This window comes from Oncorhynchus keta, chromosome 29 (genome assembly GCF_023373465.1).
Source record: "Oncorhynchus keta strain PuntledgeMale-10-30-2019 chromosome 29, Oket_V2, whole genome shotgun sequence".
Taxonomy (NCBI): Eukaryota; Metazoa; Chordata; class Actinopteri; order Salmoniformes; family Salmonidae; genus Oncorhynchus; species Oncorhynchus keta.
Window position 1 is genome coordinate 21,853,324 of NC_068449.1, and position 22,783 is coordinate 21,876,106.

Below are 22,783 nucleotides of genomic sequence, written 5' to 3' on the forward strand. Positions count from 1 at the left end.
AGTCACTGGCTTACTGGGGCTCTCTCATGCTGTCCCTGGAAGGGGTGCGTCACCTGAGTGGGTTGATTCACTGATGTGGTCATCCTGTCTGGGTTGGCGCCCCCCTTGGGTTGTGCCATGGCGGAGATCTTTGTGGGCTATACTCAGCCTTATCTCAGGATGGTAAGTTGGTGGTTGAAGATATCCCTCTAGTGGTGTGGGGGCTGTGCTTTGGCAAAGTGGGTGGGGTTATATCCTTCCTGTTTGGCCCTGTCCGGGGTGTCCTCGGATGAGGCCACAGTGTCTCCTGACCCCTCCTGTCTCAGCCTCCAGTATTTATGCTGCAGTAGTTTATGTGTCGGGGGCTAGGGTCAGTTTGTTATATCTGGAGTACTTCTCCTGTCCTATTCGGTGTCCTGTTTGAATCTAAGTGTGCGTTCTCTAATTCTCTCCTTCTCTCTTTCTTTCTCTCTCTCGGAGGACCTGAGCCCTAGGACCATGCCCCAGGACTACCTGACATGATGACTCATTGCTGTCCCCAGTCCACCTGACCGTGCTGCTGCTCCAGTTTCAACTGTTCTGCCTTATTATTATACGACCATGCTGGTCATTTATGAACATTTGAACATCTTGGCCATGTTCTGTTATAATCTCCACCCGGTACAGCCAGAAGAGGACTGGCCACCCCACATAGCCTGGTTCCTCTCTAGGTTTCTTCCTAGGTTTTGGCCTTTCTAGGGAGTTTTTCCTAGCCACCGTGCTTCTACACCTGCAATGCTTGCTGTTTGGGGTTTTAGACTGGGTTTCTGTACAGCACTTTGAGATATCAGCTGATGTACGAAGGACTATAAAAATACATTTGATTTGATTTGATTTTAGAATAAGGCTGTAGCATAACAAAATGTTGAAAAAGTCAAGGGGTCTGACTACTTTCCGAGTACACTGTAAATGGCTTATTTTTATGTGATCTGAAATTTCCGGCATTTTTAATAAACTGGACCATTGAATCAATAGTGGCAAATATCCCTCAATGAATGAAATCGATGTTCCTAAAACATGTGTTTTTTTTTTACACAAATCATTCATTATCACACCAGATGTCATTGAATTGATTACACTTAATTAAATTAGGGTCAAATGAACAGTGTAAATCTAATGACAGTGGCACTAGCCATACAGGGTCAATGATGATGAGGAGCAGCTGGAATCAAAGATCCAGTAGTGATGATTCAGGATGGACAGAGTGCTGCAGATACACTATAGGAGATTAGTGTTGAGCAGGCTGCATCTCCACATCTGGCTATTAGTACTACAGTTGGCCTAATACCATTTATAAAGTGGTCAAGATCCTTAACATTACAAATGAAATACAACACTTATTTGGAATGTTTTAATATACCTATTATACTGCCTCTAGTAATGCTATTTCCTTATCATTATTATTTATGTATGCTTGTTTCTGTCAGTTAGAAATTGCCAGTATTTCCCCTAACATGTGACACAGGCAGCCCAATTCCGATCTGTTTCCACTAATTGGTATTTTGCCAATAATTGGACAAAAGATCAGAATTGGGCTGCCTGTGTAAACGTAGCCAAAAATTATTATAATATTCTGCCGTGCAAACGTGTTGATGCCTACTGACACTCATCTGCCACTGAGGAGTGAATCTGATTCAACATGCAATCTGATGGATCCCATCTTGCATCCACTCTTAATAAATCGAATCTAAATCCCTTGCGTCACGTTGACTTGTGAACCAATGCATATACGTTAGCTCAACATTGCAGCTAGCAGTATGTGCATACATAAAAAAAGCTGTGAAGGATAAGTGATCTAAACATCTGAAACGAAGGGATAAAAAAGCATTACTAGAGCCTGATAAGGTTCTTGGTAAGTATCAGAGCAGGTGCCTTTAATACAGGCTGAGAGCTTCTCATCTGGGCTGTTTCACTGGCTCTTCCATATGGTCCTCATGCATCAGCCCCATAGTTTAATTTGAGAGATTGAAGTCTCTCAACTGCAACAGATTGCAGACAGAACACAGTGCTACACATGGCTGCCCTGGGAACAGGCAGCGCGTTCAGTTATAGGACCAGCTAGCCACCTTCTAATGACCATGACCAACGGAGCATCATGCACAGGGAATGACAACAAGGACAACTCTGGTGGATTTTAGAGCATCCTTTGTCTGGTACAGCAGTCCAGGACTTACTTCTTGCTGCTTACGGAAGATGTAAATATCATAAGTAAGCCCAGATAGTGAAGAATATCAATAATTATAGACCTACAGCTTCTCTCGTGCAGGTTCACCTGGCCACTTGGCTTTGTGATGAGGTAATACACAAAATAATGTAACAGCAGACCTCATAAACAATGGTTTCATACTTTGTATTGCATACTATACAGACTGTGAAACAAAAACACAAACATTTAAAGACTACACGAAAGTATATTTTAACAGTGCCTTTGTGAGCTGTCTTTATCTCCATTATATACAGCATAAGAACAATGTAAGACAACGTTTTAATTATTTTGTGTTCCAAATTAGTGGAATAATGGTTTCCCTTTCGTACATCCTCATCCCACAGATGTCTAGTCGCTTCAGTGGAGCGACTAGACAAGAAACACAGTCAGCATCAACACTATGGATGCTGCAAATTCAATATAGAGTACAGAACATTTTCAGAGATTGGCTACTTATATATCAACAAACTTATATATCAACAAATGTCCTAATTGGTTCATTATAACAAACACAAGTATGCACTTTGCACGCTGAATTAGTAGTTTAAGAATATTCAATGATAGAAATGTGTAAAGTGGGTGTCTTCTAGTTATAGGGGTTGTCAGCAATATACATCTGTATGGACTGCTAACCCCATATGAAACCATTTTCAACAATATGTAAGCATCAATATTTGCATGAATGTCAGTGAGTAAGAAAGACAGAAAGTGCATTGGGGTTTTTCTTAGTCAATAAAATACAAATGTAGATATGTAATCTTTCCAATAGGAAGACCAGTATAAAGCAGGTCATTTTAAAACAGTATAATAGAGATCTAGGATGTTCAACATGTAAAAACCTCTCAGAGAACACTGTAATACTGATCAATCTAGTTGAGTCCATACAGATGTTTAGAGCACAGTCAAGGGCACTGCAAAGTCTGTACAAAGTGAGGGTCTATGGACTCTTGGGCTCTTCCACTGGACTCAAAGGGCCACTAGATTTTTCCTCTGTCGCCTGTCTCTCCACTTTGCTCTCTGGTCTCTCGCATGTAACAGTCCCGAGCACCTTGGCACTGTGCTCCTGTGCTTTTGCCCTGAGTGCTGCGATGCTGTTCTCCCTCAGTTCCTCTTTGGAGATGGGTGACTTGCCCTCTGCCCTCTTCTCCTCCACGTTGCACTCTTCAGCCCTCTGAATGGCTGGCTGCTGGGGAACATCGGACTTCCCTTTTGGCTGGACGACCGTGGTCTCCATGGACTTTTTGTGCATCCCTGTAAAGAATTGTGGGTATTCGGATTTAGAAAAGCGTCTGCTGATTGGAAAGCCATCTTGAACTGAAAATAGTAAGCAAAGAAATAGTTCTGATTTAGCTATAGGAATATGATCTTCAAATTGAGGATTCCTAATAAGTGTAAAACGATAGTAAATATTTGCTGAATAGTTTTTCTCTCCCACTAAGCGATATGTAAATTATGATATCTTGATCATTTCATTTGATGAAAAGATGAAATCAAGTATGAAATGGTGTGTTTGGCCTCTTCCCTGAATGACGAGGGACACAACCCACAATCACAAGTAGGAAAGTAAAATGTGGAAAATATCTGAGAGTAAGCATGGAGGGTGAAACCTGCTGCAGATAAAACATTAGTCTCATACCAAGCAGCCATGGGGCACAGGAGTCCATGATGCCATCCTTGGCAGACTTGAGGATGGAATCCGGTAGGGGGATGGAGTGGCGGACCATGGCTCCATACAGGCCATACTCTGCCATCACACTGCTGCGTCCCCAGCACTTCTCCCTTTTCCTCCATTTGGCCCTGCGGTTCTGGAACCAGACCTGTAACCCAGGAAGAATTATTCAGTACCCCTGACCAACACTGAAACTAGCAATATTCAGACACACTGACACAAGCAGCATCAATGAGTCTACTAATTGACAGACACCACCACCTTAACTGGCTCTAGCACTGGCATCACATTGTGACACAGTTGTCCACCCTGTGAAAAATCCAGCCCAATCTTTGGCAAACCTAATGGCCCTTTATGACAATTATCTTATTTTATTTGTGAAAACTACATAACTTAATCTGGTCTTGTTTCTCTCACTATTATTCCAGTTTACATTCATTTCAGTGTTGTGTTGTTTGAGATATATGTAAAGATCTCTTATGTAATGTGTGGTGATAAGATAAAACTGATGTGATTTGATTCAGCACATTGATTTCCCATACAGGCTGCTGGTGGTCTCTGAATGATCTCTGCCTTCTGTCAGTCCCTATCTCCCCCCAGCCTGAGGTAGTGTAGATGGATAGTGACTAAAACATTAAGATACTTCACTTGCCCAACCATGACTAGTGGCTATCTGACTATCTGTCAGCTCAGTGAGAGGCCAAATTGATTTCATAGCACAACACAGAGCTGTTAAACAGCCTTGGCCACTTCTGATGGCTGTATGTGCAGTGCAAAAAATAATAAGAGGGGCAAGCACAGAGATGTCTCGACTGTGGAGGGGGCCCAGACATTAAATTGAAAATGATCAAAACCATTTAGAACCTTTTTCTGGTAATTCTGGTGATAGCCCTTATTTCATACAAGATACTTTTTTTATGAGAAATTGTTTCTCTGGCCCTCAAAGGAAGCCGAGGGGGAAGCTGCGAGCAGAAGCGACCCCTAGGGCACGCCGAGGCTGATTGAAAAATAAGTTAATTTCAAGCCCAATCGATGGTGGACAGGCGGGCAAATATCACGGGAAATTAAACGAGCGGGACTCGGGGGAACGGCGCTATTGACCCGTGCTAATAAATTCAATGTAGTTATTTCGTCTGAACTCCCAGTGTCTCGAGCCAGCCTCCCCCTGGAACAGGGCAAGCTCGTCTGATTTAACTAATTACAATCTATGAGAAAATTGGGTGTTAATTTTATTTAGGATAGGAATAGCCTACGTTTATTTATTTATTTCCTTATTATTTATTCGCGGCGAAGAGCCTTAATGAGAACGAAATTAAAAGGCGCTCGGGCAGATGGATGGTCCAGGTCACACCGCAATCTTCTTCCGCCTTGATAGCATGATTAGGTCGTTAGTGCTCCTCTCCGAGAACAAATTGTTTCACATCCAACTGCGCCTGATGAGAGATGATCTGCTCTGGCGAGGATGCTGCTAGAGGTGTCTTTGACATCTCTGATCGATTTACGTGGGCTCACTTGCATCCTCCGTAAAACATTATGTGGTTAACCAGTTCGTCAAGTGCAGAGTAGGCTAGCCCTAGATCACTCCACTTTTCATTTTTTAGGCAATTCATTGTTTTTTTAATACCTGCTTTATAGTCTGGATCAAGGTTATTTGAATCCCACGCATAAAGCCAAAAATGTTGAGACGAGTCTATTTCAACGTAAAGGTCCAGTGCAGTCAAAATCTTCATATTCCTATGTTTTATATACAGGTAATTGAAAAAATAAAGGAAATACCAATATAACGTATCTTAATAGGGCGTTGGGCTGACACAAGCCGCCAGAGGCGTCAGGACAGCTTTGATGCATCTTGGCATATATTCTACAAGTGTCTGGCACTCTATTGGAAGGATGCAAGGATGGAAGGATGGTGTTTTGTTGATAGTGTTGGAAAACGCAGTCTCATGCCCCGCTCCAGAATCTCCTATAAGTGTTCAATTGGTTTGAGATGTGGTGACTGAGACACACACACACACACACACACACACACTTTAAACCCCTTGTGCTCCTTTGAAACCCCTCTTTGAAAGTCAATGAGATCTCTTCTTCTAGCCATGGTAGCCAAAATAATGTGCAACTGGGCATTTTTATTCATGACCCTAAGAATGATGGGATGTTTTAATTGCTTAATTAACTCAGGAACCACACCCGTGTGGAAGCCCCTGCTATACTTTGAATCCATAATTTACTCAAGACTGTCTTTTATTTTGGCAGTTACCTGTATATTATGAGGTTGGACTAATGCTGTGAAATTGATGGTAATGCCCTTTTAGTGTAAGAGCTGTTGGAAAAGACTTCCTGAAATTTCAGCCTGTTTGGTGTGATGACATCACCAGCAGCACAGGAGGTTGGTGGTACCTTGATTGGTGAGAACGGGGTCGTGGTAATGACTGGGGTGGAATCAATGGAATGGTATCAAATACATCAAACACATGGTTTCCATGGTTTCCAGGTGTTTGATGCCATTCAATTTCCTCCATTCCGGCCATTAGTGTCCTGTACTCTGTCCATGGACCCCAAAACCACCTTCTGCCCATAAAGGAATGATATGATATTCCACAGGAGTTTTGGCTTTCCATAGTGACATCACCATGTGGTAAATTGGTTAATAGACCAATAACAAAGAGAGTTCCAAACCTCTCTGCTAATGAAAGCTAGTTTTCCCCTCCTCCCTCAGACCACTCCCAGACAGTCCTAGCCAAATGTTTGCTTGAGAAATAGTTTTTTGATAAATAGCTACTTTTGCCCATTTTAATGGTAATCTATTTAAGTAAGGTACTTCACTGTTAGCCAGAAATGATTTCATATTGATATAAAAGAGGCTGCATTGGGCCCTTAAGGCCCAACTGATCATTAATTTGTTAGCAAAACTACAACCATTATCATGTACATTGAATTATGATTATTTCCAAGAGAATAATGCTAACAATGCCAATATCAAAAGCAGATCAAAGTCGCAATGTATCCAGTGACAGATATCAATAGTGCTTAATAGTGCTTGCTCTAAGATAAATGAAGAACATATATTAAAAAGAAGAGGAATTATTCACTGTTAATCGCATTTAATTGGAGAAAGATTTTTTACAATTAGCACAAGTTCTCCTGTATTAAATATTTTGCAGAGTAACTATATTCCAGTTTGATTTTCTTTGCAAGGACACTGAGTAAGATGTAAAAAATAAAAAATAAACTATATCTGACATAATATTCCAGTCATTTAATCCAGTAGATAAATACATATAATAGGCTATAAACATGAATAATGCTGTTCTGAGACATTTAAATGCTATTTTAGTTTATGCTAATAAATTGAATGCATTTATGTTGGGGAGGAAGAACTCAAGTGAAAAAAATAAATTTCCTCTGACATGATATACAATAAGAAACTGCCAACACCAACAGCCTGCTGTCATACCTGTATTCTGTCCTCAGGAAGCTCTGTTTTCATAGCCAGCATCTCTCTTGCATACACATCTGGGTAGTGAGCTTCATTAAAGGCCTTCTCCAACTCCTCGAGCTGGTAAGATGTGAATATGGTTCTGAAGAAATATGAAATATGTAAATTGTCCACATTGAAAAAATGGTCGCAATGCAAATAAATAGGCAAGCTCGGTTGACTATTATTTCATTTAAACAGATCAACTGCACACCTTAATTTGCACGGTGGCCCAATGCATGCCGTACATCTTATATATACAAAGGTTTTGGTGGTATGCATTTAATCTTAGGTACATGCAAAACAATGGTGCATTTTAAAAATAGAGTAGGCCTAACTCAATGCAGCGACCATCTCCTCCACATGCCACCCAAAAGCAGCTGCCCGATCATAGTATTTCATTACAATAACAAGTATTCAGTAGCCAATGCATGTAAGCCAGAAAGCAACGTGTATGGATATTGCATCATTTTCATGCACTCGGTAAGTGAGTATAAATAAATGGATAAATTAAAAAAAGATTAGCAAAACATTGAGCAGGCTTTTTCTTTCTTTATGCTGGAGAAAAGGGAAATGATCTATTTCCATTTCAATGTCTCATCCCCCTCATAAAGGAATTATAAAGTCTACACAGACTCAGCCTATATCTTTATGAAACGTTTTAATAAGTAAAAGGTAGGCTATATCCATATGGTGTACTATTAGGTCTATACACTCGATTGTAAAAAGTCTATATTCAAAATAGGCCATGCATCATGAATTGACCGGGGCTGATTCGCAACAAAACGCTGATGCTTTCACACCCCAAAACAAATGTACATCAAAATGAATTAACAAAAATGCATGAAATAATACGGAATTATTAGAGTAGACTAGCCTGTAAATTCACACTTGCAGGCCTAAATCATTAATTTGCTATATGGAAAAATGGAATCCAAAGACCATTAAATAAGGAAATGAGTTGTAAGCCTAACTGCATAAAAATAATTTGTATTAACTTTATAACATCTAGGCCTAGACCCTATATTAAATGTAATTCCATATTTGTTAAAAGGTTATTAATAATGGATAATAAAGGACAAGCTGTTTGTCAGCTCAGTAATTAGCATGGGCTACTTTTTCAATTCTTCAATACATTTTCAAATTTTTCAATCTTGTCACAATAGCCTTCACAACATCCAAAATAGTTGTTCTTGAATTAAGACAGTTCAAAAGACCTAAACAAAAAACAAGTATCGTTAGGCCAAACAAAAAAATGTTGAAACGTGCGCTTCAGAATTTCAAGCTATTAGGCTATAGCGTTCTGATAAACAACAATAGGCCTATCATGTATTGGAATGCAACACCTACCGGTGACGTCTTTTCTTCCGTTTCTTGCTCTGGCTTAACGAGTTCTTTGAGAGTTTTCGTTCGCTTGATGACACATCTTCTGAGTCTGTGAATATTAGAAAACGTTGGAATAACATGAATGACTCGTTTGAGGAATTAGACATATTCAATATGTTATCACAATTGTTGTGTTAAAATTGAGTAGGCTAAGAAACAACGTATAACAAAGATGTTATTATATTCTGTTCTTGTCATAATACTGACATAAGTAGCCTATTTGTATTATTGTTAGTATAATTTTATATTATAAGTTGCCTATGGTTATCCATTGTGTTATCCATTAAAGTTCAGCCTAATAATAATATGAATACTAATACTAGTTTACTACTACTACTACTACTACCACTAATAAGAATAATAGGCTAACTACTAATAATAGTACTACTATTACTAATACTAATAATACAACTGTATATTTTAAGTATTTAATGTAATGACGACTGCAATTCCTACCTGAACTGGGGGACTGGCTGTGGTCCAGATGTCCCACAGTTCTATTGTGGGTTTGCAAGTGAACGTTCTGCGCATCCTGCAGGACCTCCAAAAACGCTGGTTGCCTGTAGAATGACGGAATCCCTCCAGGCCCGATTAATCCCATCCCAACTCCTACACCAGCGGGGCCAAGCATTGACCTGGCGGCAAGCAGGTGCGCCCCAGCTGGCAGCGACTGCAAGGCGCTCCTCGGGGCCGCCGAAGGCTCTTTATTCAGCCCTAAAATCTCCTGTATCCCGAATCCCGTGCATCTGGGAGGGTGCGTGGCGCTGTTCTTTGATTGTTGGTGCAGGCTGTTATTCCCTCCGTTAGCACCGATAGAGGACGTTTTGGATATATTCAACGTTTCCGATAGCACCGCAGCTCCTTGTTTACCTGTCATGGTGTCTTCGATAGTTGGCCTATTCCCTATTTGTATCGGTTCACAGGTCGGTCCCCAGTGCAATAGCCACGATGTATCACTCGAGACTCTCTAAAATGGTCCTTTTATCCAACAGGTCCATCCCAACAAGAGTCAGAGTCCAGCAGCCAATCAGCTACGAGGGATTTTTCCGGATTCCTGCGCATCAGGCATTATTACGCGCATTTGGAAACGGTTTATTCCGAAATAACTGATATATTATAAGGCTGTAGGTAGGCTACACAAACCAGAGTGTCAGGTTAACCCAAAACGCCTGCGGATAAAGAAGATGAAAAAGGTGGACTGACTTAAAGAATGTAGGCTAACACGAAGCTATGCTATCCATCCAATGTACTGAGAAAAATATATAGCCACACGCCGTTTGCTATGTTTTTCATTGATATGTGTGACCGTTTATACTGTATATAGAATATGACAATTATTCTGGTATTTAAACGTGATCTCGATATTATACGTTTCATGCAGGATTACAATTATTTGAGAGGGATTGAATCGACCTGGGATCTGGATTAAGTTACCGATTTGATTTCATAAAATTAAGATGCATGTTAGTCAGTGTTTAGGCTATTAGCCTCTTCATTGAATATATTTCAGACCAGCTTCTAGTGCTACTTCTATCTTCTATGATCTCCATGTCCATCCGTTGCCTCACATGAACGGATAATTGATCTCCAGATGCTACAGAGGAAAACACACAGAAATCAAAGCCTCTCCAAAACGACAGCTGGACGCGAACACACATCTCTGCCTCGCCACAGACTGCTATTTCACAGCAGCGGCAGTACATTACAGATTATGGAGATATTTATTTCACATGAGAAATGGAAAATTAGGAAACAATCTGGGCTACCAACGCTTAGGCCTATTAGAATCTATTTATTAAACAACGTGGTGTCTAATTAATTATACAAACAAAAGCAACATTAGCCTACTGTTTCACTTTCAATCGTTTAGAAAAGGATAGTCCGAGTTGTATTAAACCTCTTAAACTCCAAAAGTTACTGATGCATGGGGAGCATGCTAAGCATGCGTGCACGATGTTCATAAAGTGAAATCAAATGAATAAAGATGATTACCATTATCAAAAATGTCACCATTTTATCGGATGTTTAATGTGTTACATACATTTCTTTATTTGTCTTGCTAATTGCTTTTCTTTTCAATTCACATTTCAATCCCGGGTGCAATCCAACGCAATGTATATGCACAATTCACTTTGTTTGAATAAAGGCAGTTTAGGTTAAATATTTGGAGAGAACATGTAGGCAGGCCTATTTTAACGTCAAAATCTATTTCGACTATTTTGTTCTACATTTTATCGAATTAGGCTATTTGAAAAACATAGATTTTATATAAATTAAATTGGCATTATTCGTATAATTGTTCCAACAATAAATTAGATTAGATAGCCACCTTTTCTCCCTGCAATAGCATTCGTTATCCTATATCTCAGAGTTCTTTTCCACAGAATAAGTCGTTTCATTTGAGAGGAATAGTATACTTCATTTGGTTCAATTCACAGAGTGACCTACTTAGTTAGTTTCGAATGTAATGACATTTTATTGGTCACATACACATATTTACCAGATGTTATTGCGGGTGTAGCGAAATGCTCTTTGTGTAGCTAAATGCTTGTATATGGCAGCATTATTTTGTCAAGCTGTTGTGAGCAGGTTTACGATTAGGCCTACTAATGGGTCAAATAAGTCATACAATCATTGTTTTCCGCATAGGGTTTGGATGCGTTTGGAGATGTGTGTGGGACAATTTGGACATCTGGACAGATAATTACACCCAGATAATTTATGGAAATGAGTTGAAACGATCTGAGGGGGACAAAGCTAACTCCGATTTTATCTAAGTGCCACGTGGTAATAGATTAATACATGTCCTGGTTTAAAGTAGACAAGAAGCGCGTTAGGTATTATGCCTACTTAGTTATTCCACAAGAAATGACACATACTGATTCGATGGGAACTTGATGATATTGTGAATGTGAACATTTACGGATGATGTCCAGCCATGGCTACTGATAGAGACATAATCCCGTTGGAGTCAGGTGTGGGTTATCATGTGTAAACAAGACATCTCATACCATTAGCCCACAGGCTCTCTGAATTACGTCAGGCTAAAACCGACCTATCCATGGCGACAGAGCGGTTCATTCAATATATAATTTACACGTTTGAAGATAACCCCAACCCCATTTCGATGTAGATACAGTGCCTTAGGAAAGTATTCATACCCCTTGATTTATGCCACATTTTGTTGTGTTACAGACGGAATTAAACATTTATTAAATATATATTATTTCACCCGTCTACACACAATACCCCATAATGACAAAGTGAAAACATATTTTTAGACAGTTTTGTAAATGTATAGAAAACGAAATATAGAAATATCTCGTTGGGCCAGTCAGTACCCGACAGGTTGCTAGATCGAATCCCCGAGCTGACAAGGTAAAAATCTGTCGTTCTGCCCCTGAATAAGGTAGTTAACACACTGTTCCGAGGCCGTCATTGTAAATAATAATGTGTTATTAACTGACTTGCCTAGTTAAATAATATTTTTTTTTAAATTGCTCGGCAACCATTTTCAGGTTTTGCCATTGATTTTCAAGTAGATTTAAATTAAAACTGTTCTTGGTAAGCAATGCCATTGTAGATTTCACCTGAAAGGTGAATTCATCTCTCAGTGTCTGGTGGAAAGCAGACTGAACCAGGTTTTCCTCTAGGATTTTGCCTGTGGTTAGCTCCATTCTGCTTCTTTTGTATCCCGAATACACGCATACCCATAACATGACGCAGCCACCGCTATGCTTGAAAATATGGAGAATGGTACTCAGTAATGTGTTGCATTGGATTTGCTGTATTACTTTAGTACCTTGTTGCAAACAGGATGCATGTATTGGAAAAGTTTTATTCTGTACAGGCTTCCTTATTTTCCCTTTGTCAGTTAGGTTAGTATTGTGGAGTAACTACAATGTTTTTGATCCATCCTCAGTTTTGTCCTATCACAGCCATTAAACTCTGTAACTGTTTTAAATTCACCATTGCCCTCATGGAGAAATCCCTGAGCGGTTTCCTTCCCCTCCAGCAACTGAGTTAGGAAGGACGCCTGTATCTTTGTGGTGACTGGGTGTATTGATACACCATCCAAAGTGTCATTACTAACTTCCCTATGCTTAAATTCACTGCTTGACTGAGGGACCTTACAGATAATTGTGGGTGTGGTGGAGATGACGTAGTCGTTCAAACATCATGTTAAACACTATTACTGCACACAGAGTGAGTCCAGGCAACTTTTATGTGACTTGTTAAGCACATTTTGACTCCTCAATTTATTTAGGCTTGCCATTAACAAAGGGGTTGAATACTTATTCACTCAAGACATTTCAGCTTTCATTCTTAATACATTTTTACACATTTCTAAAAACATAATTCCACTTTGACATTATGGGGTATTGTATGTTGGCTAATGATAAAAAAAATCTCTATTTAATCCATTTTAAATTCAGGCCGTAACACAACAAAATGTGGAAAAAGTCAAGGGGTGTGAATACTTTTTGAAGGCACTGTAAATAGCCATTAGGGCATGGCAATTTGTGTCGAAAAGGAAACGTTTGGTAAAATGGTTATTCTGGCAGGCTAAATTGCATTTTGTTCTTGAAATGTGTGATTATGTCCATATCTGATCTAGTCAATGGGGTGAATGAGACATGGATGCTAAAACAAAATAAATATTGTAAACTACATCAAACAGTTAAAATTGAGCCACTGATTAAGAGGGAGAAAAACATTACCGCAACAATTACTCGATCACCAGTTGAAACTAATTAGGAGGCTATTAAGTGGAAATTTCATTACGGGTAATGAAGAAATCAATGTTATCAGGATATGCTAATGACGCATCAGCCAGTCGAGATAAACCCATCTATTCACATGGAACCGTGAGTCAGGATGACCTGTCAATTACACCGCGTGTTCCTGCCCTCACTCCACTTCTGTTGCAATCTATCGCGGCTTTGTTGTTTATTGTTGCAAGAGACCCTCTTTCTCAGTATGGCTTTTAATAACCCATCTCCATATGAAAATGACTCCACCCTGATTTACATGCAGAGGAGAGGAGAGTCTAATAGGGCTCTAGATTAAGGGAAGATTTAGTTCAGTCATTCGTGTATTTGGTTGCTCATCAAAGACCACAAGATCTGAAGGCTGCAGATTAAAAGGCAAACAGCTGTTGCAAAAATGTGTTTATCTGTTCTGTTCCCCCTTTCCCTCTGTTTCCATCTTACTGTGGGAGAGTTGTCATGTTGTGTAAACCAGAAACAAATATAGGTTAAAATTTCAACTCGACGAAAGGAGGCTGAAATGGAGAAGAAATAAACAAATGTGTGCTTCAACTTTAAAGCACATTATTACGTAGCCATTCCAAATATGACTATCTAGTGTGTCAGACAAACTGAGGTCATCTGAAGTAAACTTCTTGACCTTCATAGACGAGAGATCAAACCAGAGGATGTTTAACTGTCACTTTCCATTTCACCAGATATCTTAATGTCTCAAACAAAAACCTCCCCCTTTGAATATGAATGGAGTCTTCAGTCTGCTGTCATTTTAATGGGAAAAGCTTGATGTCTATTTATAATGAATAGGTAAAGAACTTTCAGTATACAGGAAGGTCACTAGATGATGAGCTGTATAAGTAACATAACTATGCATTTGCACAGCCCCTGCAGATTGCTTGAACTTCATATCTCATACTATGCAATCTAAATGAAGGATCACTGATGCTCACACAACCATACATCTGCATTCACCCTATACTGTGCAGATATAACGAACGAGACGCAGCATTTTTCCACTCTAATCAGACTGTGCCAGCAGGTAAATCCAACATATTTTGTGATTCAGCTGTTATAGTTCTGAATCAAGCCCGGCTCCTAACTCTATAGCTCTGTGTTGAAACAGGGAGCCTGTCCTGACGACAGAACACATCTTGTGCCGAGTCAAGGGAAAACTAAAACACTGCAAGAGGTTCTGTTTTTTTTCTTTCCCCAAAGCGCTGCCAAGGGCGTGATGACCCCCTGATGCAAAGTGAGTTTGCAAGCTCCAGTTCTCATGGCTCCTCTACAATGGCGTGTTTGGGAGCTGCCTGCCGGCATTGCTTAACTAGGCGAGGAGTTGATTAATTTGCACTAATTGACAGCTAATTAAAGGCCTGAGGGCACATCGGATTGACGTTTGTCGGGGCAGCGAGGCTCGGTGAGGTCAGGTCTATGTATTGTTGATGGATGGAGGAGTTTTTTTCTCTCTGTATAGACGACCCCTCCATGGGGAATGACCTGTTTCTTGAGGAGCATGTCTGGCTGGACTGGAGGCTTCGCATGACAGGCAGCCACCAGCGATTGCAGCATATTGTGAACGTCAGGTCACTTACTGTGTCAACGCTCAGTAGACTGATCAATGTACATCAGCCAGTAACAACAAGTGTTAACCAGCCAACTCAGCAATAGGCCATGTAAACCAGTGTCAACCAGTCAGCTCTACACTACCTGAGCTAAACAGTCCCTTTTCACCCTTCTAATGATGTAAAATTTCTGTTAAAAGCTTCCATAGTGGTTATTTGACAAAAAACAAACACACTGTACACTAGACTACAGCAGACCAATTAAACAGACTACAAGGGACCATAATAAACCTTGGATGCATTGGGGGTAAAATAAGTAGATTGCCCTCCTCCCACAGCTTAAATTCCTGCCCATCAGTCGATGCTGCACATCCACTCCCCTAACCCCATCCTGCCCTTCACAGGAGCCTCCAACACACACAGGAAATCACACATGCTGTCTGGGAATGGGGAAATGATATATATATATATATATATATATAGATATATATATATACACACAATACAGTACCAGTCAAACGTTTGGACGCACCTACTCACTCAAGTTTTTTCTTTATTTTCTACATTGTAAAATAATAGCGAAGACATCAAAACTATGACATAACACATATGGAATAATGTAGTAACCAAAAAAGTGTTAAACAAATCAAAATATATGTTATATTTGAGATTCTTCAAAGTAGCCACCCTTTGCCTTGATGACAGCTTTGCACACTCTTGGCATTCTCTCAACCAGCTTCATGAGGTAGTCACAGCTCCATGAGGCATTTCAATTAAAAGGTGTGCCTTGTTTTAAAGTTAATTTGTGGTATTTCTTTCCTTCTTAATGCGTTTGAGCCAATCAGTTGTGTTATGAGGTAGGTAGGGTTGGTATACTGAAGATAGCCCTATTTGATAAAAGACCAAGTCCATATTATGGCAAGAACAGCTCAAATAAGCAAAGAAAAACGACAGTCCATCATTACTTTAAGACATGAAGGTCAGTCAATGCGGAACATTTCAAGAACTTGCAATGGACATTAGACCGGTATAAATCTGTCCTTTGGTCTGATGAGTCTAAATTTGAGATTTTTGTCTTTGTGAAACGCAGAGTAGGTGAACGGATGATCTCTGCATGTGTGGTTCCCACCATTAAGCACGGAGGACAGGTGTGATGGTGTGGGGGTGCTTTGCTGGTGACACTGTCTGTGATTTATTTAGATTTCAAGGCACACTTACACAGCATGGCTACCACAGCATTCTGAAACGATATGCCATCCCATTTGGTTTGCACTTAGAGTGACTATCATTTGCTTTTCAACAGGACAACAACCCAACACACCTCCAGGCTGTGTAAGAGCTATTTGACCAATAGTGATGGTGCTGCATCAGATGACCTGGCATCCACAATCACCCGACCTCAGTTGGACTGCAGAGTGAAGGAAAAGCAGCCAACAAGTGCTCAGCATATGTGGGAACTCCTTTAAGACTGTTTGAGAGAATGTTAAGCTGTCAACAAGGAAAAGGGTGGCTACTTTGAAGAATCTCAAATATAAAATATATTTGTCGAACACTTTTTTGGTTACTCCAAAAACACATTATTCCATGTGTTATATCATAGTTGTGACGTCTTCACTATTATTCTACTATGTAGAAAATAGTAAAAATAAAGAAAAACACCTGAATGAGTAGGTGTGTCCAAACTTTTGACTAGTACTGTATATAATCGTTATTTTGTAAGAGTTGAAGCTGGGTCCGTGCGAGAGGCAGGTGGTGCAGCCACTTGGGTAGCCTCTGTCTGTGTGAATCGGAAAGACAATTAGGGGCTTATTAGCAACCTGTGGAGATGTATAACTTGTGGAGAGTGAGAGCTCCCCAGTGCGGCCAGAGCCCCTGCGACATCTCCAGCCGGGAACAGTCCGAGACATTGTCTCACCTAATTATGCTGGACGGACTTCTTTTTGTTTACCATTCAGCATGCCTGTCTGATTCCCTTTCTGCCTGGCCGCTAGCTCCGACGTCACTGGAAGTGTGCTAATTAGAAAATAAATGGTCCTAGTAATTATGTCAACTCTCATTAAAAGGGATGAGAATGAGCAATATTATTTTTACACATTGTTTTGTGTAGGGCCTCTACTTCCAATCCTCATTAAATGGAAAAATGCCCTTGTAGCGGGGAAGCACTCTCATGTCAGAGCTCCTTACATGTCCAACGCCAGAGAGGTGCTCTAACAGAGTGTCTATGGAGTGGCACATGCATGAAGTTATTGCCCTAATTAAAAGTTTGAGTCCCCCCAAAAACTGTCGCATCATGAAACCACTTTCTGAAGTGAATTCCATTGTATCCTAACCCATTGAAAGATGCAATTGTATCCACAGACGCACACGGAGGTTGATTTCCAATTCGGTTGATTAATAAATATGTTACTACACTAAAAGATGTAGGGCTGGGCGATATACTGTATTTTATGATATACCGGTACTGAAGCACGGACCGGTTTGGGTTTTTACTTTACCTCCTATAACGGTATTTGAATGTTTGGTTTGCTAAATATGATAAGCTGTGTGTAAAGTCCATTTTTATGTACTGAACAAAAATATAAACACAACATGGCAATTGTTGGTCCCATGTAATATGAGCTGAAATAATAGATCACATACATTTTCCATACACACAAAAGGCTTATTTCTCTTAACCATGCCAGCCCCAGGACCTCCCAATCTGGATTCTTCACCTGCTGACCGGACAGCTGATTAAATTGAGGAGTATTTATGTCTCTAATAAAGCCTTTTTGTATGGAAAAACAAATGCTGATTGGCTGGACCTGGCTCCCCAGTGGGTGTGTCTATGCCTCCCATGGCTGGGCCCTGCCCAATCATGTGAAATCCAGAGATTATGGCCTAATGAATGTATTTCAATTGACTGATTTCCTTATATGAACAGTAACTCGGTAGAATCTTTGAAATTGTTGCAAGTTGCATTTATATTTTTTGTTCAGTATCGTTTACTTTGCTACATGAGTCATCTCTCTCCATGCCGCTTTCCACACAGACCTAACCCCGTCCCGTCACTCAAGGAGCGTACTTGTTGTTCCCGCGAACACCAGAAACGCGCGTTCAGTCTGCACGGTCAATGTTGATGACGATGCTGTTTTCACTTTGCTTCTTAATATAAATCCACTAGCTTTCTATAATTACACTACTCATTTGTGTTTCTTACATCTGCAAACAGCTGGTTTGTCTTTTCTTAGGAAGTTTGGCCTAAATCTTGTTAGGCGCTAAAGCTAATCACTAGTTAGTTGGCTAGCTTGCTAATAAATGTACTGTCTGAGCAAACGTAATTAGCTATACAGCCTGATAATTGCAATGATTGCGTAGACCTAAATCAGCAAGTTGTTTGTGCAACAGTGTCTTCTAAATCATAGAGGAATACATGAAGCAGGAATGTAAGCTACGTGAAGTAGATTAGAGAAAACGTTCAATGTAACCAAAGCTTATAGGGTTCCCTAGGAAACACTTATCAAAACGTTGGTTCCTAATCATTCTATTTCCATGATTCCAACAGTTCACCCAAGTGTTTTGCTCTAAATCACAAGTCAAATCACAATTGCAACATTTGGTTAAAAATAAAGCCTAGATTGACTACACATATGTGTAGCTCTACTTGGCAGCGTGGAAATGATCTCAAAATCAGTGCAGGAAATGCAGAAATTGATAAATTATGTTTGGTTGAAGACCAATTTAACATTATAAAACAATCAGAATGGATAAAGACCCATTAAAATAACTTAGAATGTGTGTGTTGCAACCCTAGGGTCAAGCACTACTCATGAAGCAAATGTAAAACTTTTCTTATTAAAAAACATAAACTACAATCATACCGTCAAATTTTATTTTATACTTCGATATGATATTTTGGCCATATCGCCCAGCTCTAAAATGATGGAGGAAAAATATTTAACATTTTAAGACTTTATTACATAATTTTCTTCTACAAATTACCAAAATTTAAATAATGCTCCAAATACAAATAAAAAATATGAATAAATACAGAATATACACTCATTTACAAAACAGTCCTACGAGCTAGCTAAAAAGGAAATTGAAAGTGACTCACCATTTCAAATCATTATAAAAGTAAATGGAACCTTCTTTAAGGACCACAGGAGGTGAAAAGTGTTGCAGTCATTGGACTCTTAAGGACGTTACACACTTTACGCAAACTACGCAAACGAGGCAGGGGGTGCAGCCCCTTGGACAGTGGATGGCTCTGTCCATGTCAATTGGAAAGACAATTAGGGGCTTATTAGTGGCCTGTGGAGATTTGTAACTTGTGAGAGTGACTGCTCCCCAGCGCGGCCAGAGCCCCTGCGACATCTCCAGCTAGGAAAAGTCTGAGCCATTGTCTCACCTAATTATGCAACAGGGGGTGAAAATAATGCTCCAAATACATAATGCTCTACGTACTTTGTGCAGATCAAATTCTGGAACGGATCATATATGACACTCCCCATTTGCATAGAGTGTGTAGGGTCTGTTAGAGGAGAACTCTGCAGTGAGTGAATTTAGCCCAACTGTCTCTATTTGAATGAAAAGTCCAGGAACTTGATGATGGTTGTAGTATGAGTGTATACATGAAGGCATAAGTCTGATTCTTAAATCAGTCGTCTGGGTGTTGTATTACTCTCTTTGCAGACATACTGTGTAAAGAGCAGTCCTGGGGTCTTCACTTCTTGGGTCTCTCCAGGATGTTCAGGAACTTCCCCCTGGTCATCTCCCTGGCTGGAGAATTAACAAATGATACAATGTAAATATCAACAACTGAACATTTCAGAAATCAAACGTTTTGGAGCACCTCTTATTCAACTTGAGGTAACCTACCTAAAAACAATTTGTTAATTAAAAGTATTTCCACTCATTCTCTATATGCTTCTGGGAACTAGTGATGCAAGGGTCTGCTGTTTGTTCACCTGCCCACAATTGCTAATAACCCATCCGCAACCGCCCGACTATGTGTGATAGATAAAATCCACACCCAACCCTAACCAGCAAATATAGAAAATTGTTGCCACAAAGTTGGAAGCAGAGAAACGTCTAGAATTTCATTGTATGTCGTAGCTAGGGTTGCAAAATTCCATGAACTTTCAATAAATTCCCAGTTGCAGATTTCCCAGAATAAGCAGGAAATCCAGAATTCTCCAACCAGACTTTCTGGAAAACCAGGGAACTAAAAGTTCCCAGAATTTTGCAACCCTAGTCGTACAGTAGTGTTAAGATTTCCCTTCACTGGATGTAAGGGGCCTAGCCTGAACCATGAAAAACAGTCCCAGAACATTATTCCTACTCCACCAAACGTTACAGTTGGCGCTATGCATTGGGACTGGTAGCATTCTCCTGGCATCAGCCAAACCCAGATTAATTTGTTGAACTGCCAGATGGTAAAGCGGGATTCATCACGCCAGAGAAAGTGTTTCCAATGCTCCAGAGTCCAATAGCGACGAGCTTTACACCACTCCAGCCAAAGTGCATCGCTCATGGTGATCTTAGGCTTGTGTGTGGCTGCTCGGCCATGGAAACCCATTTCATGAAGCTGCCTGACGAACAGTTCTTGTGCTGACTTTGCTTTCAGAGGCAGTTTGGAACTCATTAGTGAGTGTTGCAACCAAGGACAGACGATTTATACGCACTATGCACTTCAGCAGTCGGGTTCTGTGAGCTTGTGTGGCCTACCACTTTGTGGCTGAGCTGTTGTTGCTCCTAGACATTACCATTTCACAATAACAGCACTTACAGTTGCCCGGGGCAGCTCTAGCAGGGCAGAAATTTGATGAACTGGCTTGTTGGAAAGGTGACATCCTATTACGGTGCCACTTTGAAAGTCACTGAGCACTTCAGTAAGGCCATTCTATTGCCAATGTCTGTCTATGGAGATTGCATGGCTGTGAGCTCGATTTTATACACCTGTCTGCTACGGGTGTGGCTGAAATAGCCAAATCTACTAATTTGAAGGGGTGTCCACACACCTTTGTATATATAGTGTATGATTCTGCGTATAATTTCCGTCATTTGGGTAGGCTATTTGTTAGTCTATAATTAAATACATGCACCTTCTCTATTGTCATCGCCCTAGAACACTAAATAAACCCTTGCTCAACAGAATAATGTAATAGATTGATAGAACGAATGCTTCAATTTAGTTGACATTGGTAAAGTTCTCTCTGTCATCTTATTTCACGGAGCAATGCAATAACACACACACAAAAAGGTTTTTCTTTACAAAACGTCCAAATGACAGCTGTCTGACTGGCTGTAACGGAAATAGAAAGCTGTGAAAACAAACCAATGTGTTTCTGATAAGATTTGAGTTCAGCTTCGATGCATATTTCATGTGGTTGAAATACTATCAGATTTTATGATGCTGATAAAGACAGCACCTCTACAGATGGTATCTGAGCATTCACATTCTCTCAAGTGTCTCAAGGGTTTCCTGGTGTCAGGAAAATAACCTCACACTCAACGTCAACAAAGCAAAGGAGATGATTGTGGACTTCAGGAAACAGCAGAGGGAGCACCCCCCTATCCACATCAACGGGACAGTAGTTCTTCAGCGTACACATCACTGACAAACTGAAATGGTCCACCCACACAGACAGCGTGGTGAAGAAGGCACAACAGCGTCTCTTCAACCTCAGGAGGCTGAAGAAATTTGGCTTGTCACCAAAAACACTCACAGACTTTTACAGATGCACAATCGAGAGCATCCTGTCGTGCTGTATCACCGCCTGGTACGGCAACTGCTCTGACCACAACCGTAAGGCTCTCCAGAGGGTAGTGAGGTCTGCACAACGCATCACCGGGGAAAAACTACCTGCCCTTCAGGACACCTACACCACCCGATGTCACAGGAAGGCCAAAAAGATCGTCAAAGACAACAACCACCCGGGCCACTGCCTGTTCACCCCGCTATCATCCAGAAGGCGAGGTCAGTACAGGTGCATCAAAGCTGGGACTGAGAAACTGAAAAACAACTTCTATCTCAAGGCCATCAGACTGTTAAACAGCCACCACTAACATTCAGTGGCTGCTGCCAACATACAGACTTAAACTCAAGCACTTTAATAATTAATAATGGGATGTTATAAATGTATCACTAGTCACTTAAACAATGGCACTTTATATAATGTTTACATATCCTACATTACACATCTTATATGTCACCCCGCTCCTCCGCTCTCTCCACTGGCTTCCAGTTGAAGCTCGCATCCGCTACAAGACCATGGTGCTTGCCTACGGAGCTGTGAGGGGAACGGCACCTCAGTACCTCCAGGCTCTGATCAGGCCCTACACCCAAACAAGGGCACTGCGTTCATCCACCTCTGGCCTGCTCGCCTCCCTACCACTGAGGAAGTACAGTTCCCGCTCAGCCCAGTCAAAACTGTTCGCTGCTCTGGCTCCCCAATGGTGGAACAAACTCCCTCACGACGCCAGGACAGCGGAGTCAATCACCACCTTCCGGAGACACCTGAAACCCCACCTCTTTAAGGAATACCTAGGATAGGATAAAGTAATCCTTCTCACCCCCCTTAAAATATTTAGATGCACTATTGTAAAGTGGCTGTTCCACTGGATGTCATAAGGTGAATGCACCAAGTCGCTCTGGATAAGAGTGTCTGCTAAATGACTTAAATGTAATGTATATACTGTACTCTTTACCATCTACTG

General features: G+C 40.6%; 2 protein-coding genes across 3 annotated transcripts in view; both read right to left on the minus strand.

Moving 5' to 3' along the window:
* Positions 1-2,349: 2,349 nt before the first annotated feature.
* Positions 2,350-10,069, minus strand: LOC118362040 (visual system homeobox 2-like). 2 transcript variants are annotated; one of them, XM_035742248.1, is made up of 5 exons: positions 9,211-10,069; positions 8,719-8,803; positions 7,348-7,471; positions 3,861-4,041; positions 2,350-3,475 (listed from the first exon to the last, which is right to left on the minus strand). In XM_035742248.1, the coding sequence occupies exons 1-5, from the start codon at positions 9,629-9,631 to the stop codon at positions 3,162-3,164; spliced, it is 1,125 nt and encodes a 374-aa protein (XP_035598141.1). In that variant the 5' UTR covers positions 9,632-10,069; the 3' UTR covers positions 2,350-3,161. The 2 variants fall into 2 exon arrangements, with proteins under 2 accessions (XP_035598141.1, XP_052341321.1); XM_052485361.1 differs by having other exon boundaries at positions 2,350-3,538.
* Positions 10,070-18,939: 8,870 nt separating this feature from the next.
* Positions 18,940-22,783, minus strand: part of LOC118362476 (protein lin-52 homolog) — a 31,074-nt gene continuing 27,230 nt past the window's right edge. The window contains exon 7 of the mRNA XM_035742832.2: positions 18,940-19,843. Within this exon, the coding sequence (XP_035598725.1) occupies positions 19,788-19,843 (56 nt within the window). The 3' untranslated portion in view covers positions 18,940-19,787. The remainder of the gene's footprint in view (positions 19,844-22,783) is intronic.

Coding starts and splice junctions, on each gene's coding strand:
- LOC118362040 (XM_052485361.1), bottom strand. CDS start 9,631: ATGACAGGTAAACAAGGAGCTGCGGTGCTATCGGAAACGTTGAATATA. Junction 4,042..7,347: donor TTCCTGAGGACAGAATACAG/GTATGACAGCAG, acceptor CCTGGGTTACAG/GTCTGGTTCCAGAACCGCAG. Junction 3,539..3,860: donor CTGTGCCCCATGGCTGCTTG/GTATGAGACTAA, acceptor TACTATTTTCAG/TTCAAGATGGCTTTCCAATC.